The sequence below is a fragment of the Macrobrachium nipponense genome, chromosome 42, assembly GCF_015104395.2.
Source record: "Macrobrachium nipponense isolate FS-2020 chromosome 42, ASM1510439v2, whole genome shotgun sequence".
In the NCBI taxonomy this organism is placed as follows: domain Eukaryota; kingdom Metazoa; phylum Arthropoda; class Malacostraca; order Decapoda; family Palaemonidae; genus Macrobrachium; species Macrobrachium nipponense.
The window spans coordinates 36,769,057-36,794,425 of record NC_061103.1 but is presented as its reverse complement, the minus strand read 5'-3'; the positions used below and the strand labels follow the sequence as shown (position 1 = coordinate 36,794,425).

The 25,369-nt window shown below is 34.8% G+C and overlaps 3 protein-coding genes across 5 annotated transcripts; 2 read left to right on the top strand and 1 right to left on the bottom strand.

Annotated features, from left to right (window-relative positions):
• Nucleotides 1-5,051: 5,051 nt before the first annotated feature.
• Nucleotides 5,052-8,975, bottom strand: LOC135213127 (gastrula zinc finger protein XlCGF57.1-like). 2 transcript variants are annotated; one of them, XM_064247040.1, is made up of 2 exons: nucleotides 8,845-8,975; nucleotides 5,052-7,305 (listed from the first exon to the last, which is right to left on the bottom strand). In XM_064247040.1, the coding sequence occupies exon 2, from the start codon at nucleotides 7,187-7,189 to the stop codon at nucleotides 5,711-5,713; it is 1,479 nt and encodes a 492-aa protein (XP_064103110.1). In that variant the 5' UTR covers nucleotides 7,190-7,305; nucleotides 8,845-8,975; the 3' UTR covers nucleotides 5,052-5,710. The 2 variants fall into 2 exon arrangements, with proteins under 2 accessions (XP_064103110.1, XP_064103111.1); XM_064247041.1 differs by having other exon boundaries at nucleotides 8,825-8,904.
• A 1,217-nt stretch (nucleotides 8,976-10,192) lies between these two features.
• On the top strand, nucleotides 10,193-16,367 carry LOC135213126 (gastrula zinc finger protein XlCGF57.1-like). Of its 2 annotated transcripts, none has more exons than XM_064247037.1 (2): nucleotides 10,193-10,316; nucleotides 12,381-16,367. In XM_064247037.1, the coding sequence occupies exon 2, from the start codon at nucleotides 12,445-12,447 to the stop codon at nucleotides 14,299-14,301; it is 1,857 nt and encodes a 618-aa protein (XP_064103107.1). In that variant the 5' UTR covers nucleotides 10,193-10,316; nucleotides 12,381-12,444; the 3' UTR covers nucleotides 14,302-16,367. The 2 variants fall into 2 exon arrangements, with proteins under 2 accessions (XP_064103107.1, XP_064103108.1); XM_064247038.1 differs by having other exon boundaries at nucleotides 10,280-10,320.
• A 2,698-nt stretch (nucleotides 16,368-19,065) lies between these two features.
• Nucleotides 19,066-24,134, top strand: LOC135213125 (gastrula zinc finger protein XlCGF57.1-like). Its single transcript, XM_064247036.1, has 2 exons — nucleotides 19,066-19,332; nucleotides 21,553-24,134. Exon 2 carries the CDS (start codon nucleotides 22,151-22,153, stop codon nucleotides 23,954-23,956), a length of 1,806 nt encoding a protein of 601 aa, XP_064103106.1. The 5' UTR covers nucleotides 19,066-19,332; nucleotides 21,553-22,150; the 3' UTR covers nucleotides 23,957-24,134.
• Nucleotides 24,135-25,369: the final 1,235 nt, after the last annotated feature.

Sequence of the window (25,369 nt, the reverse complement as noted above, 5' to 3'; positions counted from 1 at the left end):
TATGAAAAAGTTATACAATGGATAACAAAATTAATTCTTTGGACAATAGAAAACCTTGATTTATATTAATTTTACATTGACTTAAGAAAACAAAAACAAAGTTGAAATGTTGTCAAAGCCACTAATTAAAATAATTTCTTTTTATTAAGAAATACAACAAACATAAACAAAAATGCTCATACATCTGGTATCCAAGATTATAGATGTAAACAAACCAATTCCTGTCACAACCTGTCTGACAGGTGAGGGGTAACCTATATAAATCTTGTCTCTGATGAAGTTATTTACAAAGACATTTGTCATATTTAAACCCAATCTGTCAGAGGTATCCTTCAGGTTATTTGTATTTTGTTGTAATGTTATTTTAGAAGTGTACAGAGCGATAATAGGATAGTATATTAGGTAGTACTAGTCTATTTAATGAGTATATAATATAATATATATATTTAATATCTATATATATATATATATATATATATATATATATATATATATATATATATACATAGATATATATATATATATATATACCTAGGTAGTCATTCCTACCCACATGTGAAACTTAGCCTATATTTTTGTAGCTTAATTTTTTGTGTTTTTTATTTATTTATTTTTGCAACTGTTTTGTTTTTGTTGTGTTTTTTGCATTTATGAAATTATTATGTGAATCTTGTGGACTTTTATGCTATATCTTTGATACCTAGTATAGGTATTGTAGCTACTATTTAATGTGTTATACAGTTAATCTGGTCCAATCATCAATTGCACAACTGTAGGTTAGTCACCAATTGCTTTTTATTACATACCCTATCATAAGGATCAGTAAATGGTTGCTTTTGATTGTTCCTAGTTGGTGAAATACCTAAATACCTAACCTAACCTATCCCAACATTCAGTGGCTGACTGCTTTCTATTCTCCTTAGCCAACAAAATACACTAGAAAACATAACCTATCTTAAACTAGGCTGCTATGGCTTGGTGTACCTACCATGGGTGACCCAAGAAGTGATTGACAATTTGAGTTGGATCTCCAACCAATAGGCCATGCTTATTTACGTGGCTGGAGTTAACATAATACTATAGGTATGTATCGTAGGGCGGCACATTACCTACACAAAAAATTCATTTACATTATGCAGATCAGTGTGATCATTGTACCTTATCATCAAATGTAGGCTAGTAAAACTAGAGATGGCATTTTTGGTCCTTAACTGCACTTGTTGCAGGAAGTAGCATCTCGGAGAAGTTGCAAAATTATGATAATTTCTACATGGTTATATACTCATGACAAAGAAGTGCAATGCATGATCATAAATTATGTAACTTAAATATGCATAGGGCATGGATTTTTGTGTGATAATTAATTTGCTTTTAATACTAAAAGATACTTAACATTTGTACAGAGGATGACAATTTCCAAAGCTCATGTGATACATTTGTCATTAGATACATTAATGTAATTTTCTTCAGACAAATACAGATACAGTACTTAAATAGGTATTTTGTGATACACCCATTCATTTGCAGTAACCTTAACATGTGTGAACACACTCAAAATAAGCATAATATTTCCAACTTTGTTTCCTGCACATCCAGGCTTCAAACACTCTCTAATGATGTTAAAATCATTCCAAGTGTGTCATGTCAGTTCAGACAACTATTTTAGTCTGTACCTGGAATTTTAAAATTTTTAAGCTGATTTCACTTCTAACTTTGGTTTAGCAGTGTCATTTGATTCACTGCTGCCTTGATAGTCACTCTGGTAATGGGCTTTTTCTAGCTTTTTCTTTCTATTAAAGCTGTCAAGTTTAAAGATGCAAGTGTTCTATGTGTAGATGGTTACTGAGCTACTGCCAAAGTAAGTGGTATCTCTCCTTTTTTAGATGCTTTCATGCCAGTTTCAGGTTATGTATATGAAATTTTTAAAAACCTGGGTATTGAGTATTTTGTAAAATATTACTGTATATGGCTGAAAAGGTATACTACTGTAAGTTTGTTTTTACAGAATCTTACCAATTTGCATGAACCTATTTTTTGTCAGAACCCAAGAAACACACTGTAAAATGGACAATCCTTGTAAGCCATATATACAGAAACACCAGTGCCACCTATGGCTGACAGCCATTCTCATGTGTGTCTTCAACCTAAGCACATCTGTTATTGCTACTCAGAGCTTGAGCGGATTTTTTGCCCATTGCTCTTTATTTTTTATTTTGTCACTAGATGGAACTAGAGGTTCTTGGAAGTATCTCTCTGATAATGAGTTGAAGTTGACTGATGGTGTTTTACCAATGACATTTGCAGTCATCAGAATTACAGGGGTTAAGATTTGTATGGCTGCAAATTATTTCATTAGATTCTTAGAGGGTTGCTTAGATTTCCTGTAAACATGAAACAAATGTTCATTTCATGACAGCATATACTACTCATACTCACCTAATGCTAGATGTTACAATGTATTTCTTAAGCAGGCAGCACCACTTTGAGATTGAAGTCATGGTGAATTTGTGGTTTGAATATTACAGGGTAGTATAACATTAGACTGCTTCCCATTTGAGTAAATCATTGGTTTCAAAAATGTATTACCAATGCTAATGAGTCAAATCTTTAAATTATCTTGTACAACTGACTGAATTTCATTTCAGGTGCTGCAGAAATGGAAGAAGGGACTTAATACAGCTGCTGTTTTTAGAGAAAATGGTACATAAAACCATATCTGAAATGTGTGAGATGTGGAGCATCATAAATTATGGATGCTTCATAGTTATTTAAATGTGCACTGCCTATAAATGATGACAATGAGGTAATATTGATAATAGACATTTGGTTTTTTCGTGAAAATGGCAAAGTAGTAAATAGAGTATTGAAATTTTCTACATTTCTGTTGCTCTCAGTATCAATTGTATTAATGTATTGCTAATTTTAAGATAACTGAGTGAATGTATGTACATGTAGAATCCAGAAACATAATTTGTAAATTGTTAAACACACTGTAAAATTATTACATTGCACAAATAATTTTTTACACAAAGGTATGTGCAATACTTATATAATTCAAGGAATACATACCTAGGAAAGTATTTGATATTTATATGATAGCACATTGCTGTCATTAAGTTTATGTATCCAAAGGTGAAACTGTGGTCCTGCTATCATTGTAGAGTTTGGATGAATCTTTAAATGATCACTGTCTTTTAAAAATGGAAATGTACATTGAAGATACATCCACTTACGTTGGGAGTAGAGAAGAAACTATGCCTCTAAAAAAATCATGATTACACACAACTTTCCAATAGAGAACAAATTTTTGATAGCGAGTCGTATGGAAAAGCTTTAGATGAACCAAAAACATCTGGCCATAATATGACAACCAAAACCAATGACAAGCACTTCATTTGGGGAGGATGGGGACAGGCATTAAACGATCAAAATATAATGAATGTGAATAAGTTATTTCACGCAGGTGACGGGTTATTTCTTTGTCAGGAGTGTGGAAAAAGATGTGTTTGAAAAAGTCACCTAAACGAACTCATGAGAACCCATACTGGAGAGAAGAGGTTCTTATGCCAGGAGTGTGGCAAGAGATTTAATGTTAAAAGTAATCTTAACAAGCATATAAGGACCCATACAGGAGAGAAGCCTTTTATTTGTCTAGACTGCGGGAAGAGATTTGGACAGAAGGTTCATCTCGCGGACCACATGAAAATCCACATGGGAGAAAAGCCTTACGCTTGCCAAGATTGTGATAAAAAATTTGGGCAGAAAGTGCAGCTCACTGCACACAAGAGTCAATATAGGAGAGAAGCCTTTTGCCTGTCAGACTTGCGGGAAAGAATTCTTGCAGAAAGTTCACCAAACTGAACACGAAAGGACCCATACTGGAGAAAAGCCTTATGCTTGTCAAGAGTGTGGGAAAAAAATCAGACGGAAAGTGTATCTTGACATACATATTAGAACTCAAACAGGAGAAAAGCCTTTTACCTGTCCGGAGTGTGGTAAGAAATTTGGTCAGAAAAATCATTTGGGTGAACATAGGAGAAAGCATCTAGGTAAAAAACCATTTCACAGTCAAAATAAGAAAACTTGCGTAAGTGAAAAACCAGTGAGTGATGAGATAAAACAAAGTATTTATATGCAACAGACCCATAAGATAATTAACTGTGAAGAAATCTCTGATGTAGAAACAGAAATTAATGTGAAATTGGAAGAAGACAGAGAAGAAGAATTTTCCTCATTTGAGAATATTGAAGTTGTTTATATTAAAAAAGATCCTATAACTTTAAAAAAAATTTTGACTGGAGATTTGTTCAAATATGTACAGTATTTAATAATAAAAATATCAAATTGAGTCAAGTTTCCTGTCATTGGAAATCTTCAGAATAGTAGTAAGATATTGTATATAATTGGAAACAGGTGAAAATTTGCAAAGGAATGAATGTTAGCAGAAGGCTTTAGCTACATATTTTGCACAATGCTTACGTATCAAGAAAATAAATATTGTGAGCTTGCTCTTTGGTTTCATGTTGAAGGAACTAATTATCCCTCAGCGCTGAGGTAATGTTGTTCGTTTTTCTATGTAATGCTTGTAAACCAACTTAGTTCACTTTGTACTTCTTTTTAACTGAGAAACCTAAAATCTATCCTTAAGTTCCTCGGCTGTATGAGAAATTTATATAAAATCAGTAGGTTTTATAAACTGTTGAATAATACAAAACCTAATATAATTGTCAACTTGGAGAGTAATTGACTTTTTAACATCATGCACCAAAGTGTATGTTAATTGTTGACCCTACTTTGATGGATTAGTTTACTGGTAGTGTTCAATCATGCAGACCTCAGCCAGAGGCTGTGAGGACCTATTTGTATTGATAAAAGAAATGTTATGTAATAAAAAAATTTTTTCTTGCTTCAGACTTATACTCATACTGAACAATATTATTTCATCATTATGTATTTTATTGACAGGGGTGCCCAATAAACAGGTCCATATCTTGAGCAGCGTATTTTCCGGAAAAATCCTTTTTATAAGCTTGGATAATGACACAAGTTGATTTACAAAACAAAGATACTCTCTGCTGAATTATACATAGGATGAAGGTGTGTATTCTCAAAGAAGAAATAAGGATTTAGTTAACCATAAGTTACTGTGTATATATACAAATAGAATCTATTTTAAGTATGTACATAAATAAATTCTTTAACTTAAGTTCCTACTGCAAGATACAATAGGTTACAGGAGGAACATTACTTAATACATTATTACTTTCAGTACAGAATCATTATAAGTATAGTGGTCAATTTACTGCAATTCACAGCCTCCCTTTAGTTTAGTTATAATAAATATTACAAATTAATTTCGATAAATAATAGTCTGAAACTTCTCAATTCATAAAACATATTAAACCAGATTTAATAAGTTGAAATTAAAGTCTTTCTTGCAACATTGAAATTACTGTAAAATTCTCTAGGTAATACACAGTAATGTTCATGAACGTAATTTTGACACTAAGTCATGTTACGCCTTCTGAATACAGTACATGATTGTTCCTATGCTATAATCTAAAATACAGTAAAAACATTGCACCTCTGTAAAATACTATAATGAAATTTACTTTAATATCTTTATAGAATACTCTTCTGCACATCAAGAAATATGATGTCTAAGAATAATCAAGTTCATATTTACCACCTGAGTAATTGTCATTTATATTTACACTGAAACATTCATAAGTGTGTCAGAAAATAAGGATTCTTCTACCTTCACTTCAGCCAGTGAGATATCTGTATCTTCAGACTCTCTCTTAATGAACTCACGTGATATCTCTGACGGATCTACAAGCCTCATTAAATTTGTTCCACAAGCATTCTCTGATAAGCAGTCTTCAGGTTCATTATTTTCACATAAAGAATTCACTAGAGACAAATCAGACTGGCAGTGCAATTCTGTATCAACATCAGGAATGTTGCCGTCAGTGAAAATGTTTTCCAGCTCTTCTGGGATAGAAATAATTTCACTTATTTCAACTTTGCCTGTCAACGTATCCGGCTCGCTGTTACCGCTGGTATTAGCGTTTCTTCTGGAAACAGGTCCCACACCATTGTGGCGTCTCATGTGTTTATTGAGGTGATTTTTTTGGATAAATTTCATACCACAAACCCCGCATTCAAATGGCCGTTCCCCAGTATGCTGTCTCATGTGCCTTGTGAGCTTTCCATTTTCAGTGAAGGTTTTGCCACAAATTTTACAGGCAAATGGTCGCTCACCTGTGTGTTTTCTCATGTGAGTTTTAAGCTTTCCTTTTTCAGCATAGCATCTACCACATGCATCACATGCAAATGGCAGTTCACCAGTATGCTGTCTTTTGTGCAGCTTCAGATTATCTTTACGCGTGAAACCTCTGTTACACACGTCACAAATGAAAGGTCTCTCACCGGTGTGTAGTCTCAGATGTATATTTAAAATTCCTTTCCTCGTAAAATCTTTATCACAAAACTCACACGAATAAGGTCGCTCCCCAGTGTGTTTTCTCAGATGCTGTTTCAGGTTACATCTCTCGACAAAACCCTTCCCACACACTTCACACTTGAACGGTCGCTCCTCTTTGTGGTGCTTCCTATGAGTAGTTAAATGTCCGTGTTCTATGAAAGTTTTTCCACACAACTCGCAAACATATGGCCGTTCCCTTGTATGGCATCTGATGTGTTTGTTGAGATGCTCTTTTTGAGGAAAACTCTTGCCACATATTTCACATGAATACGGCCGCTCACCTGTGTGTTTCCTGATGTGGATATTTAGGTTTCCTCTTCCAACAAAAGTTTTACCGCAGACTTCGCAAGAGAAAGGCCGTTCTCCCGTGTGATACATCATGTGTGTCCTCAAGTTTGATCTTTCGGTAAACCCCCTACCACACACCTCACAAGTATAAGGCCTATCTCGAGTGTGTTTTTCTCTGTGCTTAAAGAGCATTTCTTCTTGGGCGAAAGTCTTACGACACCGTTCACACGAGAAAGGTCGATCGCATACTTGCAGTTTCATATGTCTGTTGAGGTTTCCTTTGTGAGCAAAGTGCTTGCCACATAATTTACATAAGTACGGGCCAACGTCCGTGGGTTGTTTTTTACTTACACTCTCATCTTCCTTCTCCTTAAAATCATTGTTGCAAAGTTCATCAAGAAAAGGGTGCTCCATTGTAACTCAGCTTATGCATACATCCACTTTTCTTTAGAAATCATAACATGTCCAATTTTTTACACAGAAAATTTCTTTAACAAAACAACTTCCCACATGGTAACTTTCCAACGAATCTGAAAAATAAGAAAATGTGTTACCTCAGAGTTATGCTGCATTATTAATTCTGACTTAAGATCCAATTTATAGTATTATGATGAATGAGTCAGACTGATAAAACGAAGATTTCACTGGGCATATTTCTATTAAGCTATTTCAGGTAATCTAAAGTACATAAGATTCCCTTACCTCAATGTTAAAGATTTAAAAAAAAAAAAAATAGGGTTTAATGCTAAATTCATACTCTAAGGACAAATTGCAACAAACATTTAGGAAACACTAAAATCATACTCTTAGGGCAAATTGCAACTAACCTTAAAGTGTTTGTAAGTCAATGAAATGTAAAGCAATGCTTCTCCAAAGTTGTTTTGAAATGAGAAGCAGCAGTAATACTGATACACATTCCAGTGGTTTCTTAACATGACACCGACAATGAGCACTCTAGGCTACATTAAATAGGGGGGAGGTGGGGCAGAAGACTTAAGCTCTCAAACCCAACTGCCCTATTTTAGGTTGGTTAATGGATGGTATGGTTATGATGCATCCCTGGATTTTACTCTTACAGTTTACAACAATGTAAGTCAAGTTAAGTGGGCATGTCCCAAACAGGTGCGGACCTAGCAACCTCTGTTAGGTTAGGTTAGTTGCATCCCTGTAATCTGCTCTATGACCTCTGATGCTCTGATTCAGTTTAGGTAGAAGGCAGGAGAGGTAAAGTCTCCCTAACAAGGTAAGAACTTGGTACCCTGCAGATAGATCGAGGCATAAAGGTTATATATAATTTTGTATAGGATTTGTATACTGATTGGCTTTGTGACAACTTTGCCCTTTATATTATGTTTTGATTTTGATTATAGGGATATAAACAAAATATTTTCACGATTGCTTATGTAATGGATCACATATTTTAGACTACTCCTGTATGTGAAATTCACACGTATTTGTCGATACCCCAAAACATCCCAAGATTTCCCACTAGGGTTTCCGTTTAGATTTAGATTATATATATATATATATATATATATATATATATATATATATATATATATATATATATAGGCTACAATAGGCTACCTATATACATAGCCTATATATATAATGACTGGAAAACCAAATTACATAAAATACAATGGTATATAAATGAAATCGTTAAACTATATTAATTATTGATCAGAGAATGAATTACCTACCTAAATATCAAAATTATGATGGAAAAAACCTGTTACATCTGTTACTGCCTTGGTAATTTCCTACGATTCATGCATAGAAAAAAAAAGTCTTAAAAGCTACACGAATCTTCAAAATAACTATTAAGGCTTAAACCAGTTGCTATTTACCTGGCAAACGTTACAGGTCACCTGTGAAATACCTAACCTTCCAACGTTTCTGAAAAGGTCATCTCGAACAGGGTCATATTAACAGAAATTAAGGTTACTACCTATACCTATGTCACAAATAACTATAGAAAATAACTGACTTCCAAGCTGACTGGTCAAATATACGACCTTGAATTATAAAAACCTGTTGAATACGAACCAAAATATGAAATGGGTCACCTGTTATCTGAAGACAGGTAGGTTGATCTGACATCGTGTATTGAACGTCAACGTCCTGTCAGGGCACCCACCGATGCCAACGTTGGTATTAATTTAACAATTATTTATCTCAACAAAAGTCATTTCCGTAATAATATTTTCATTAATAATAAGTGTTTAGAGTTTAAACATTTTCATTTGCTTTATATTTGTTGTTTTTGTACGGATATTTACTTAAAGTCCAAGTGAAATTAAGAAAGTGGGCGTTGGCAGCATTTGCCAATGTAAACAGTGGCGTTCGCTTTAAGAGAATTCGTAAGAAAAATTAAAATGGAAACATTTTTATTGTTAAAGTATTATTTTATCGTTACGTTTATTTATACTGAAGCTTATTTTGTTCTTTATAGGTTAAGTTGGCCATATACAATATCATGGAAATATAATGTAGAGATTTTAATCAATATGAAATATTTTTACATTCACGCACTTACATATATACCAAGTATTTTGTATATTTTTTTCCACATAAAACCTGTAAATAAAGAATTCGAGATTGAAGGTAGAGTGACTTCAATTCTGACCACATTAAATTAGATATTTATTTATTCTATTATAGGGTGGTGTGGTGTGGACCTGTTGACTTTTGACATTTTTTATTTATTGTGCATTAATAATAATAAATGATATTGTCGCTGTCATCGTAATTGAAGCTTCTACAATTAAAGTCATTTATTATATAATATTATGTATCTTTTTTATTTATTTAAAACATGTTTTGTTGATTTTATGTTCTAATCTGCGTGTTTTTATCGAATTAATTGTAATATTTGATAATAAGCATGTTAACACATTCCATTTCTCCATTTCTAAGCATATTTTTGTTTTAGAATATTGCTGTCCAAAGGTTTGAGGGATTAATTTCTGTGCCAATATCCAAAATATACAGCTATTGTTGATATCAACGACCTAATTGTACATCTGGTCCAATTTTCCTGGGGGTGGAGGGCTATATAAATATATATATATAATATATATATATATATATATATATATATAGATCTAATATATATAGGAATATATATATATATGCATCTGCTGTTTGTCGTCTACAATTTTACTGTAATAAACTAACCCATTGGATTTATTAAATCATTTATATTTAATAATTTGTCATAAACCATTTTTTATATATTTAAACCAATAAGACGGCCAAGAAGTAAAATATAAATCTAATATCCTAGACGGCGATTCATTTTTTAAAATTATTTTTCCACATATGACATCTAATACGAACTGTGTAAGGGTAAAATTCCCAGTGCCGGCATAAGGCCATGGTAATCGCATAGATTATATAATATCCAGTTTCATGAACCATTTGGAGTACGAAGTTTCTCTGGCGCTCTACCGTACTTTTGACAGTTCTGCCAGTCTGGCTGACAGTCAGTCAGTCGATCAGCTGACGGCAGGCTGGGGGATACAGTTGCCTTTTGCAGGTGTGTAAGTGTATTCTGTGTGTAAATCTATGTATATAAGTGTTTGTATGTATATTTGTATGGATGATTGTATACAGTATTTAGAATATGCTGGCATATAAACGATATGAGATATTGTAAGGGGACACTACGTTAATACTAATCTGTCCCTTTTTTCGTAAATCTCGTAATATACTACTATACCTACTGCTAATTATATATTTCAGTTACGTAAATAAAACAACGAATATAAATTTCAATGGTAAATACAGCAGTAGTTACAAAGAATTGCCCTCTAATGGCAGGGAAAAGTAGGTTGAGAGAGAGAGAGAGTAATGGAAATAGGTTATAGGGTCATTAACCGCGTAGGCTGAACCGTATCACATTTGTGACATTTAATGCGACAGTTGGAGGTGTGTTTTGTTCTAGTTGTTATTTTTGTCATCTGTTTATATTTTCGCGTCATAAATGTTGACAGTAATGTGAAATTATAAATAGGTTTGGTTATTGTAGGGTAGCCTAGCCTACTGTATCACCTTGCCTTATTTTTGCCGTTACTGTTGAGACAAGTAGTTCGTATATTTGTGTTTTCCTTAACCCTGTATCGAAAAGGTGTTTCTAGACAAAAGCAGGAAAATTGGCCATTGTTAATTAACGAGATATGTTTAGCCTAACCTAACCAGAAACCTTGACTGGGTCTGCTTGGAAGTTGGTTTTTTCCAAGAGTATGAGAAATGTGATAACCGTTTTAATGTTTATTTCGATTAGAATTGCTTGGTTAACGCATAACCCTGCCCGTATATTAACTCTAACAGGATCACCATGGAAAACCAGAGTTTTTTGGGGATGCAGTTGAACAGCTTGTAAAATATTACCACATAACCTTCTCTAACCTAACTTAGGGTGTAGTGCAGCATGTTACTGACCACCCTCTCCCTCTCCCAACCCCCAGACCTTGCATTCACTTAGCATGTTCACATACTGTAAGCTTGGAAGGTCAGAGGCTTCAGAATTCCCTAATCTAAGTGAAACCCTTTTCTGAAATTAATTCCCCTGGCATTGCACTCTGGGGGAAAACTACATACATGATATTTTGCAACCTTAGGAACCATTTAATAATTGCAAACCCTCTGATTCACTTGAAGCCTATGTATAGATATACAGTTTTTGGAATGATGTACTTTTCTACATGTGTGTTATTGTTACTGATTGTGGTAATAATATTCTACACTGCATCTACACAACAGTAGCACAGGAAACTGCTTGTGAAACATCCTTCCATTAGGCTACTGGAAATAAACACAGATTTCACTATGAGGACCCCTGATTTTTGCAGACTTAACCCTGAGAGCTTCTGATTTTAGCAGAAAACAGTAACCTGGTCATTGTGATGCTTGAGAACCTTCAGTCTGTTATTTGGTTTAAAATAATAATGTTACCTGGCTATTACAGTATGTCATATCTTACTCAGAAACTTATAAACTAAGACTTTCTAAAATGAGCCTGTAACCCACATGGTACAACTTTTTTTCCATTGAATTATATTAGTTAAGTAGCATATTTAGGTCGTCAGTGATGGTCTTAAAATTTATACCAACATTTTTTTATTTATGTATCATAAAGTTAATTTTTTAAGTTTTCTAAAACAGTATAGTACTATTGTGAATAATGGTACTACTTTGCATTTTTGTACAAAGTAAGATGTTCCCATGCAGTTAGTGAAGTACTTGCAATTCAAGAAAGACTGTATTTGTAGGTATACAGGCTTTGAAGCAGATTTTATTTACAGAATAAGTATTTTAAGCAATAATTATAGTTCTACTAAAGTTATGTTTATGAATTTGACAATATATGTTGGACATTTTTGGTTAACCCAGTGCAACAATTTAATTTTTGTGTTTTTCTGTGACCTGTTTGTTGTAAGATTCTTGCCTGTATTTTTGAGGCATTATGTATGATTTTGTTTTCATTGCCAATAAGTTCATGAAACAAATTTGTAAAAACTTGAGTCATGAATTTTATAAAACGCTCAATAATCATACTTTGTTCATTGTGCCTAGTCTAAATCCCTATTCTACTTTTCAGTTACATATCTTGGATCCTTTAAAGAAGTGACGAACGTGGGGTCAAGTCTACTGTCACAAAGCAAATGATGCATGACAGCAAGGAACCATTGCATTCTGCAGGTGGAAGTGTCTACATAAAGGCAGAACTTCTTCATCATGAAGACAGTGATTACAGCCTCGAAAGCTCTTATGGTCGTAGCGGAGGTTCTGATTGTGACACAAAATCTGAAACTGCTTACATGGTAGAGAAACTTATGTCCAATAACAACAGCTATGGTGACTCTTTGGATGCTTCCTGCAGCCCATCTGAAGTTTCCTGTAAAGAGGAGAAGTTTTCTCCTCATGATGAGAGTATCAGTACCCTAAATTCATACAAATATGAAGGAGCTCTTGGGAATGTCAAAAGGGAAGTTGAATCAGGTGATTGTAAGATCCCACCTATTACTGAAGAAACCTGGTCTTGTAAGCCTTGCAGTGTCAATTTTAGTTTTAAAGAACAACTCGCGGCTCACGTAGTTCAGCATCCCCCTTCCAGTAACCAAACGTTCGCCTGTGAGATCTGTAATAAAGAGTATACTAAGAAAGGAAATCTCAAGATTCACATGAGACAGCACACTGGGGAACGGCCATTCTCTTGCGATAGTTGCTCCAAGACATTTACTCAAAAAGAGCACTTGAACAAGCACATGAGGTATCATACCAGGGAAAGACCTTTTAAATGTGAAATATGTTCAAAATCATTTATGGACAAAGGGTACTTGAATATACACATGCGGCAGCATACGGGCGAGCTTCCATTTACTTGTGAAGTGTGTGGCAAAGGTTTTACAGAAAAAGGAGCTCTCAAGAAGCATATGATCAAGCATACTGGGGAGAGGCCATTCACCTGTGAAATCTGCGGTGCTGGGTATACTCAGAAGGCCATTCTCACCATACACATGCGACAGCACACTGGAGAAAGGCCATATTCGTGTGAAGTCTGTGGTAAGGATTTCACAGACGAGGCAAACCGAAAGAGACACATGCAGAGACATTCAACAGACAACCCCATCTGCTGTGACGTGTGCGGAAAGGTGTTTGCTTTTAAAAACACCCTTCAGATTCACATGAGGCATCATACGGGCGAGCTTCCATATTCCTGTGATGTTTGTGGAAAAGCTTTTGCTGTGAAAGGAAACCTGAATACTCACATGGGGAAACATAAAGCTAAAAAGCCATATAATTGTGAAACTTGCGGTAGAGGTTTTTCACAAAAGGGAAATCTTGACAAGCATAAGAAACAACATGCAGTCAAGAGACCATTCTCTTGTGAAATTTGTAACAAAGATTTTATTGAAAGAGGGAACTATGATGTACATATGAGAAAGCACACAGGTGAGCGGCCTTTCATTTGTGAAATATGTGGCAAAGATTACGCCAAGAAGGAAATCCTCTCCAGGCACTTGCGGCAACACACTGGAGAGAAACGGCACTGCTGTGAGATCTGCCCCAAAAGTTTTACTGAAAAAGAGAACCTCAAAGTACACATGAGAAAGCATACGGGCGAACGGCCGTTTCCCTGCGAAACTTGTGGGAGGAGCTTTTTCGAGAAGAGAAGTCTTAAGAGACATATGATTCAGCACACGGGCGAGCGTCGCTTTGCATGCGGATTGTGTGGTAGAAAGTTTACTAGAAAAGAAAGTTTAATTAGACACAAAAATTGCTCTCCTGTGGAACAGAGTGCAGACCCTTCCCTTGCCCTTCATCATGATATTGAACAGACTGTGAAGTCTCCACTCTCTCAAGTTCATATTATTGAACAAAGTACAGACACTCTGCTTCCCTCCATTCCCTCCCTAGAACATGTCAAGTCTGAACCTGAGAATGCAGACGTGTCTATAAAAGAAGAGAAGATAGATGAGTGTTTTGTAGAAGACAATCTTGTGATTTTTTCTTCTTAGTGATTATTGTACATAAAAGAATTGTATACCAATAAGTAGTTGTTCTGTAGCAAAATGGAGAGTTTATCATGTGGTAGGCATTAGATTCAATAACTACGTACATAATATGTCTAAGGGAATGCATACTGTAAAAGTATCATGACTAATAATTTACAGTGTTTTGTTATAGTATGTATTCACAGATGTAAGGAGTCATGGCATTTTCTGTCATTGTTCCCTAGCTGTTAATAATATTATTTAAGAATTATATGTAAATTTTATTAATTTAAAGGTTTATATATGTTGTAACTATCATCAGACTGCTAGATAGGATTAAGATGATTTATATTTCAGGGCAGTTCCCAGAATAATGTTCTTTATTTCTTCCAAAAAATGTGAGATGTAAAATTTTCAGACAATTGTAGTAACAGTAACTTTGTTGTAAAACAGTTAAATTTTAGTCTATACAGTGGTGAGAGATGGTGTGTGTGACTAGGATTAGGCAATTCAAGGTCCAGTATGTAGAATGAAATTTACCTTTTGCATTAGTTGGTGTTTTTTCTCATTTATCTATTTATTTAAAGTATTTATTTATTTATTTACTGTATTTATTTTGAGAATTGAAATCACATTTATTGGTTGATGTTAGAGGCTGACCAATCTTGTACGTACTACTATTAGGAAAACTACTGTTGTCTCATTTTACACCAAAGTTTTAGCACTGACTACTTCAGCATTGAGGAATGTGCTTGTTGATAACTTTCTCATACTGATGGAAATTGCTCAGCCCGTTTAATTTGCTGTGTGATGACTGAACCTTTTGAATCGCTAGACCATCTTTTATTGACTCCTTTCTTATTGAAAGACACTGTTAGTTAAAGTTTTGTTAATAGACGTGAATATTTGTTACTTGTTAAACTTCATTCATTTTTTATTGGGTGGATATTATTTACTGACAGTAACCAAATTTTTGTATACTCTTCAATTTTTGCATTGGATGTATTATTTAAACAGGGAATTTAAAAGATGAAACTACCAAATACGTAGATACTATGGTTTCTACATAGGTACAGTATATTGTTTCTTTTGGAAAATACTGTATATTGAAAATATTCTTTTACTGTAATTGCATTTAATGCAAGATAGTGTAATGTTACTCTGTTGTTTTCTCCATTTACAAAACTTTTATCTTCATTGGTTGTTTAGCACAAAAGGTCACTGAAAATAGGATTTCAGGGAAACTGTTGGATCATCATTTGTTACGAAGACACTTGAATGGAGGTGACATTCTCTTTTGTATGGTATCAGCACAAGTCTAGTTTACTTGTGAAACAATTAAGAGGTCAGGTCTGGGTGTGGATTGGTGTAACTTTTTCTCTTTTACTGCAACTTACAGGTATGTATTTGCTTATGGAATAATATTCCTTTTACCAGTTATTTTTCTAAAAAATAACTTCTTTGTTTTTCAAGAAATAATCCATTATTCTTGTGATAATAATTACTCTTTGTTCATCAAGGAATAACCAGTTATTTTTCTAAAAATAACTGTTCTTTGTTTTTCAAGAAATTATCCATTATTCTTCTGAGAATAATTACTCTTGTTCATCAAGGAATAACCAGTTATTTTTCTAAAAATAAATGTTCTTTGTTTTTCAAGAAATAATCCATTATTCTTCTGAGAATAATTATGCTTGTTCATCAAGGAATAACCAGTTATTTTTCTTGGATTAACTACTGTAGTTCTTCAAGGCATGCTAATGTTAATCCATAGTGATGTTATAATTTAGTTCACTGTATGATTGTTCCAATTGCATTCCTTTTTGCGCAGATCTGTTCCAGTTTGAAAAGGAGCCTTTGTGTCTTGTGATATAAACTGCAGATATGTTATAAATGTAATGATTTACTGTACTTTATATTTCATGTTACTTCTATGCAGTCTGTTGTTGAGGCGTTACTTACCAATTTTAAAGATATTTTTGTAGGTTTACTTAGTTCATGAACCCATATATGCATGGAAATACTAACAAAAAATGTGCAGAAACTCCCAAGATCTTTTCATGTTATGCCAATAAAGCTTCCACAAATGCCTAAAAGGTTTCTTTATTACAACCGACTACCTAAGTCTCTTTTCGTCTTGGTCCTAGGCTCAAAGAATCACAGTGGAATTGATTTGGTTTGAAACTTTTATTTACTTAATGTTTCATGCATTTTTACAAAGCCTCAGATATTGTTCACGCAGTCTGTTTACAAAAAAATAAGTGTTCATGCATAACAACTTGCAGTAAGTGGTCATTTTTTTACAATGTTATTGCAGTGCAGAATGTAAACGAATGAATTTGATTGACTATTTTTTAATCCAAATTTACTCCGTTTGACTAGAATATACTGTAATGTATACATACCTTATTTGAATAAAGGTTTTTGCCACGAAGGAAAAAATGAAAAAGCGAGATAGCCGAGTACTTTCGGTCCTGTTCAGACCCTTTACTAAGGCAAACTGATTTTACAGAGGAAAACATAGTCAAAAGAAGGCTTAATATCCAAACTGACACTACAAGATTAGCAATAAGGGCGATTTCACTCTACAGAAACGAGGAAACGCCTGAGGGTAGCCACACCTTGGAGGATACACACAGTAAACAAGTTATTCTTCCAGAAAGCAGTACATTTTGAAAAAACAAGGAAGCATATACAATTTAATATGAAATTTACACAAATTTTCCCAAAAAATTATTATTAATGAAAGACGAAAGAAAATATAAATATATATATCGAGCAAGAGAAAGAGGGAGAGAGAAAGAGAAAAAAAAAGAAATGATAACTATATACATGTGGGACTAATTCATTAGTAGTTCATTTATTTTAAGGTCCTTCATAAACATCTTACAAATATATGGGTCCAAATGGTACATTCCCAGACTAAGATTTAGGTTGTTTTTATTAGTGATTTGTATAATTGCCGATTCCAGTAAATTTCTTGAAACATAATCATTAGATCTAGCAATTACCGAGGTATCACCCCAATTAATACAATGAGATTTGTCACTCAGATGGATAAACAGTGCATTTGAAGTCTGGGCTGTTCTAACTGAATACATATGCTGCTTAATATGTACACATAAATGTTTACTTGACTGACCAACGTAAAACGATGGGTAATCCTTACAAGGAATTTTGTAAATGATGTTGTTATTTGATTCGGGACTATTCTTAATTAGCATATTTTTAATGGTATTGTTATAAGAGAACACTACATTAACATTAAACGATTTAAATATTGATTTAATGGTTTGAAATCCACGAAAGTAGGGTAAGCTAAGTACATTTTTAGGCATTTCTTTTTCATTAATAGCAACACTATAAAACTTTTTGCGAGCTTTTTGATAACATAAATCAATTAAATGAGGTGGGTAGCAGAGATCGTTTCCTATCTTTTTTATGTATTCTATTTCTTGGTCAAGATATTGTGATTTGAATGTATTACAGACAGAAGAAGTGATGCCAAGGAACCTTACGCATGAAAAGGATTGTACTGTAAACACGCATATAATTAGCATGTGAAGGATAGAATAGTGAATGTGCCTTCGACATAAAAAAAAAAAAAAGTTATTTCAAAGCCATTTTGAATCCAAATCTACTTTTAGCTTAACCCTAAACTTAATATAGCCCTTTGTAGAAAACTAATGGAATAAGATTGTAGGATTTCAATCATAGAAATTAATAGAAAATGCAACAAGATACTATAAACATCAACCAAGGCATTATAATTTATTTCACAGATGCGAGAGGATTAGCAAAGTTCTCCAACTAATCTGCATAATTTACTATTTTAAAAGATAACAGGAACTTTTTTCTTCTTTGTAAATCACATTTTAAGACAGAATTTTAGGTTCCATATCCAGACTTGGATTATGACCAAAATGTAATTAGTTGTTCCCTGGAACAAAAGGAAGTGAAAATTCATGAGTCTCTAAGGAATCTACAGAAAAAATGACAGGATACCTTAGGAGGAGATAAAGACAGAACTCATATTTCCAATAGTGCAAGCACTATTATAACCACTACACCCATATAAATGAAATGAACAATAACTCGAGTAGCTGTATGGTTTAGATAAAATCAGTTTATGCCAACTGAGGCCTCTTTAAGAATGATGAGAGGTGAACAAAGGTAGGAGGTGTATTGTCTGGTTTAGATTAACTTGACCTCATGCCAGCACACGTCTTGTTAAAGTAAGGTAAACGGAGAAGGTAAAGGGCCTGTTATGTACCAAAATACTGCCTGAACATCCCAAGAGAGAGAAATTATGGTGTTGCACAGCAGGACTGTCGACACAGAGCGCAGAAAGTGGAGGCAGTAAGTATATGTATGGCAGAAAATACGATAGAAAAATAACATCAATGTGCAGAAGAATGGTAGGAAAAATTTAGTGCTAATAAGGGTGTATTGTGCTTCTCATCATTGCAGATCAGTCAAAATATTAAAGAAATCCCTAATTTCCCTTTCATATACTAAATCTAAAGCACTGTACTCTAAATACTTATTATTCGTGTCAAATTTCTGTCATGGCAACATACAGGCCAGTAATGGCATATGTAGCTACCCACTCTAGTATGATCGTTACAGATCAGTCAAAACTTTAAATAAATCTTTGTGATACCATTTTTATACAAATCTAAAGTACAATGCAATGAATATTTATTCATTCATGTACAAACAGCTGTCATGGTAGCCATCAAGCCAGTAATGGCATTTCACCACTCGAATATGAATTAGAGATCTATGAAAACCTGACTGGGCGAACAACAACAAAAACAATAGGAGGAGACGACTACCCAAGTCGTGTCAGAATGACACCCAGAACTTATCATTTCTTTTGTTGTTAAGGTCATATTTAGGTACCTCGTTTTGCATCTAGAAGAACTGACCCGGGCGTTTTATATTTAAGTGTCAAAATAAGTTTTGGGAAATCCAGGAAAGGGGCGAAAGGCCACAATTTCCCGTCGGAGGAATTGTTCGTCTGAGGAGATTTGGACTTAGCCTACTAACTTGGTAAGTAGTGAGTTTAAAATATGCCTTTTTTTGTATGTATATGCTAGATAATTATTCAGATTAAAGGGTAAAATAAGTCTGTTGGTAGATCTATGGTACTTATCCGCGGCGGCCTAGACTATGGCAGTTGCGGTTTTTCTAGTATGTAGTTTTACCTACTGAACAAGAATTTTAAGTATACTAATATTTATTCGGACGACTGTAATTAACCCCCCCCCCCCCCCCCCCCCCCCACCCCGGGAACAGTACTAAACACGGTGAAATACATTGGATGCCCCAATCCCTAGTGGATGTCGTATCCGCGGTTACGTTCCTTGCCGTCAGTGCGGACTGCTTCTGTAGAAATACCGTGCTTTGAACACATTCGATAAACCTATAGGTAGCTAGACTTGCTAGGTTAGCTTAGTCAGGTGTTTCTCAGTACCCCACAGCCTTGAGTCGCCCACAGGAATATTTATTGCGTTCTGTTTATGTTTATTTATTGCGTATATTTTATGTTATTTTCCATCATTTACTGATAGGCTAGGTATTTAAGTCTATTATGTATGCTCATGTTACCAGTATTGCTACAGCTGCATAGGTAGCCATTAAAATGTTTGTAATGTATCTCATAGTTATAAGATCATATAGGTGTTGGGTTTCTGACTTGTGAGTGGGCAGTGCCCCACCAGTCCCTTTACCTATAAGGAATCAGGTAACCAATTTGTTACCAAGTTTCAAAAACTTACTGGGAATATTCCCTGTTACCAAGTTTCAAAAACCAAATTGAACTCACTGGGAGTATTCCTGTTTAAAAGAGCCTGGCTTTGTATATCCAAGAAAAATACAAATCTCCAAATCATTTATACTATAGTAATGCCTTGTAAAATACTTTGACTGTATATATTACCGAGCTTGCGGTTTACAATTATTTTTTTTATTGTTAGTACTGACCATTTGTTTTTGTAATTCCCTACTTCGCTATCTAATTATTACAGAGGGGACTTAAGTGGTAGGAAAACCAGAAATGTGTGAATTATGTAGTTGGTAATTTTGAAAAAAAAAATGCCAAAAATATAAGTTGAACCAGTAGAAGAAAAAAAATATCACTTGGGACTAATGGTTCTTTGCAGTGAGTGGGCCTTCGTCCCCTAGCTGCAACCCCATTCATTCCTTTCACTGTACCTCATTTCATATTCTCTTTCTTCCTTCTTACTCTTTACCCTCTCTTAGCACTTGTTTCATAGTGCAAAATTATACAAGGTTTTCCTCGTGATACACCTTTCAAGCCTTTTGCTGTTAATTTCAATTTCAGTGCCAAATGGCCTCATTGGTCCCAGTGCTTGGCCATTGGACTAAATTCTATATTCAATTCAGAAGAAAAATCGATGATTCTTGTGCATGATCAATAATGAAGCACCTGAGTGAATGCAGAATAGAGAGGTAAGCAATCCAACATTAAAGTGGGCAAGCCTAACCTTTCCAACAATGCTGTATCCTGACCTAACCTGACATATGGGTGACCAGACCTTACCTTCCTCACCTGACTTAGGCTGTGCTGTGACCTGACCTGGCTGTGAAGGTGAACCCCCAAGTAACGTAACCTTTAGTAGTAACTGGATATTAGATGTGAATCGGTGTGAGTAAATTTAGGAGGCAAATTTACCCATACCTAAAACCCTCTCTTTATACTCTACATACTACTGGAAGCGGCTATTTCCACGCAGCCAGCCCCTACATGATTGGTCTTGGGGGTAATTCTTCTAGGAAGTTGCCACAAAATGGGCCTCATATTAAAATAGTACAGCATGGCGAATTATGTACAGCAGAACAAATTTACCTCTTGAGTTCTTGACAAAGCTTCTGGAACTAGGAAAGCAACATAGTTTTATAGCAGTAGTTCAGATGCGAATTGAAATGCGTCAAATGCTGAGCTGCTGTGCGATGGGATGTTTGTGTAGTGTCACATGTGGTTCAGATGTACTTGCATTGGTGAAAGAAGAGCTGGTCAGTAAACAGAACTTATCATGCAGTGTAAGGTGGCATATGCCAGCAATAGAGAAAGATTAACTCCCATGAACTCTGTTTTAAGTTATTTTGTGATGTTTATATACATATGACAAAATTGTTATGAAAGTATCCAGAACTTTTTTATGTATTTATTTTAGAAAAATAAACTCCTAGTATTTAGGTATTTGTAGATATGAAACTGAAAATTCATCAGTCCTTTCTTTTTTTCAGATATACATGTAGTACGTACATGGATTCAGTTACTATGAAGAGGAGCAGTTGAACTTGGGAATTATAAAGAATCTGTAGTTTGAATTGTATGTGAACATAAATGTTTAACATTTTATTTTTAGTTAGCATATTGTATAACACAACTTGCAATGTATGTATCAAACATTCAATTACAGCTCATTTCTAAAGGGTTGGGAAGATTGATTGAAAACTTTTAGTTTTGGGAATACTGGTTGAAAACTTTAGTGTATTTGTCAGTTAAAAAGAGGAATCGTAAGGAAAATCTACTATATGATTATGGAACTGAATTATATTATTGTTTATCTGTAATTGTTTCTGTTTATCATTAATTATTGTTATACTGTTATATTTCCTTGTATAATTTTATTTTGAATTATATATCTGTGTATTGTTACTAGAAGTTTCGGTTAATTAAGAGATGAATTATTTTATGATATGATTAAAGACAAGATAGTTTTCACATTTCTTGTATTGTTGTATGTAATATTTTTTGCTATCTAAGAGGGTTTGGATTTTGTGCAAAATAAATGTTTTTGTTCAGCATTATTTAGGTCAGTTTTTGTCAAATTTTTCTGCGATGGATGTGGAAAGTGTTTTAATGGAAAGTGGACAAATGCTAAACTTATCGCAGCATTTTCTCCATCCATTGTTTTCAAGTAATGAAGGAGAAAGTTCGTCAGAGAAAAATCCCCCCGAAGGATCCCAGGATGCATTTCCCGAGCGCCCTCCAGAGAAGGAACGCCCTTATTCTTGTGCTATATGTGAAAAAAACTTTATCAAGAAATGCCACCTTAGTCAGCACATGGCAATACACACAGGTGAACGAAGGTTTCCTTGTGAGTTCTGCGGTAAAGGTTTTGTCGAGAGGGGAAAGTTAAACAGACATCTGAGAATACACACAGATGGATGCCCATTTGCCTGTGATTTTTGCCCTGAAAGATTTGCTCAGAAAGCGGACCTTCTTGTGCATAGGGAAACGCACGTTGACAAACTGCCCCATGCTTGTGATGTTTGTGGCAAAAGATTTGTTGAAGAGAAGGAGCTTGAAAACCATTTGAAATTACACAAAGGAAAAGATCCATATGCCTGTATGATGTGCGATAAGAGCTTTGTTCGAGAAATCAACCTTGTTAGACACATGGAAGTACACACAGGTGAGCAGCCATTCCAGTGTGACATGTGTGGTAAGAGTTTTTCCACGAAGAAAACATTTAAACTGCATCTAAAGTCACATTTTGCTGATCTGTCTTTTGAGTGCATGCTGTGTGGTGAAAAATTCAATGAAAAAATTCCATTTAAAAGACATTTGAAGGCACACAAAGGTCCACAGGTATATTCGTGTAACATATGTAATAAGACTTTCTCTGAGAAGGGAAATCTTAATAAACATTTGAAAAGACATACGGGTGAACGCCCATTCCCGTGTAATTTGTGTACGAAACGCTTCTTTGACAAGCAGAAACTGAATGACCATATTTTGAGTATCCACACAACTGAACGACCATTTTCATGTGATTTGTGTGACAAAGCTTTTATCAAGGAAAGGTTTCTTGAAAACCATTTGAAAATGCACAGAGGAGAACGGCCTTTTTCATGTTACATATGTGGTAAAAGTTACGTTGAAAAGCGAAAACTTAATGGCCACATGAAAATTCACTTCCCAAGACGAAAATTTGCATGCGAGGTCTGTGGAAAAAGCTTTTTCGCAAAGCAGAACTTCAATAATCACATGAGAATACATACTGGTGAAAGGCCATTCTCATGTGGTGTGTGCAGTAAGACATTCAGTGAAAAGAGAACACTGGACAGACACATGGGAGTGCATACAGAAGAACGTCCTTATCTCTGCAAGATTTGCGGGAAAGGGTTTAAGCAGAAGGATCATGTGAAAAAGCACACGGCTTTGCACATCAAGGATCAGGCTCCATTATACAGGGAAGGCCGTGCCTCCAGGGGTGCTACAGGGCACAAGAGTCTAGAGAAAGATCTGTTTGATGAGGACGAAGAGCTGGACCAAGAGTACGAAAGTCCTTCAGATACTGATGTGCCTGATTACGAACACGAAGACGACAAGTCTCTAGTTTTTGGGGAAAAGAAAGACAATCTTTTGAATGCCAGCCAGTGCGTTGTAATGGACTACGACAGTGACATTAAACCAGAGATAGATACAGAAAGTGATTCGTCCATCAGTTATCCTGATACCTGTGAGCCTGTGGCTGAAAAGGTTCCATCTGTCAGTTGTTCCACCTTCTGTGGGTCTGTAATTACTGACCCTATGTCAGGGGCATCAGATGTATCAGGGAAAGTGACTGACCCTATAAATGCAGTTTTCATAAAGGAAGAAGTTGAAAATGATGTATTAGATGTAGACCCACTTTGTTAGGGATTTGAAATGTTGACATTTGATGTTCTTGAACAGTGTTCTTGTAAGAATTCTAACTGTTTGGTATCATCTATTTGGATTTTTTAAAAGGATACAATAAATGAACTTGCTTATTGCTTATTGTTAAGTAAATCCTTGTATTTATAAAACACATTGTCAATAAAATTACAGCATTCCAGTTTTTGCATTCCTCAACCTTACTCTTGGAGAGCTAGATGTCCTCAACCTTACTCTTGGAGAGCTAGATGCTTCAGCAAACCTCGAGACTCTGTTGAAAGTAAGTCGATTGCTGTAGTGGACACTCGGGGGTGGAGCCGTTAACTTGAATGGGAGTGGATTCGCGTAGATATCCCACCCGCAGAACACCTACGACCCAGGTTTCTGCCCAAATTGCTGCCAAGTTGCCTAATGGCTCACCAGGCAAACTATTTTGTCCTGTCATTCCAGATCCCTGGCCCATGGCAGAGGATGCCCTTCAACATCTAAATTACTTTGATGCCATTAGAATGAAAGTAGATTTTTTTTAGCAGTCCTTTATCCTACAAGACAGTCATCTAGAGAGGAGAGAGAAAGTAATCTTTATGGTTTTCCTATAGGCCATCTTTGACCATCTTAAAGTTTGACAGTACCCTATGGTTAATGACATGGATAAAGGTACTAAGTCCTAAGAAGGGCCGATTTAAACTTATCAGAGATGAAATTGAGTTGTCCCTGCTGGCAACTTCCTAATGTATTATATCCCTTGCAATGTCTATGAACTATTAACATTTTACTGGTCTATCAGATGTCGCCGATTTACCATAATTTCTTTTTGGTTTCCTCCAACGTGAGGGTAAAGCTTAACTTTTTTTGTGTGGCCGCTCTAATTTCTAGCCCTGATTTAAAAGTATGCTTTATAGACCAACTACAATAAAGAAATTGGATTCTGATAAAGTTACAACACTATCATTTCATGACAAACATTTGCATGAAACCTCTGGCCGAGATAAGTTCGTACACTAATTTTTCACCTTCACTTGACACGAAGTTTTCATACGAGAAAAGAGAGGAAATTGGGCTACATTATTATTATTACAACAACGATTCGCAAAATGTATTGAGCTTTCTTATATAATTAGTAAAGTAAAACATGATAAAAATAGTTTTAATGTTAATTTTCTTACTAAATAGCCTAGTACTGCAAACATCTAGGACTTGACGAACGACCTCAAATCACCTTCAGTGTCATTATCCAATTAGCAATTTGCATAGAATTCAATAACTAATAATCAATAAAATAATCTGCAACAAAAACCTTAAAATTCTTAGTTATTAACAAAAGAAATGAAATAGTTTAACTCGATCAAAGACCTAGAAAATAATATTACTCACTTTCAACGCCAGTGTGATAATCCTATTGTTGACATACATGAA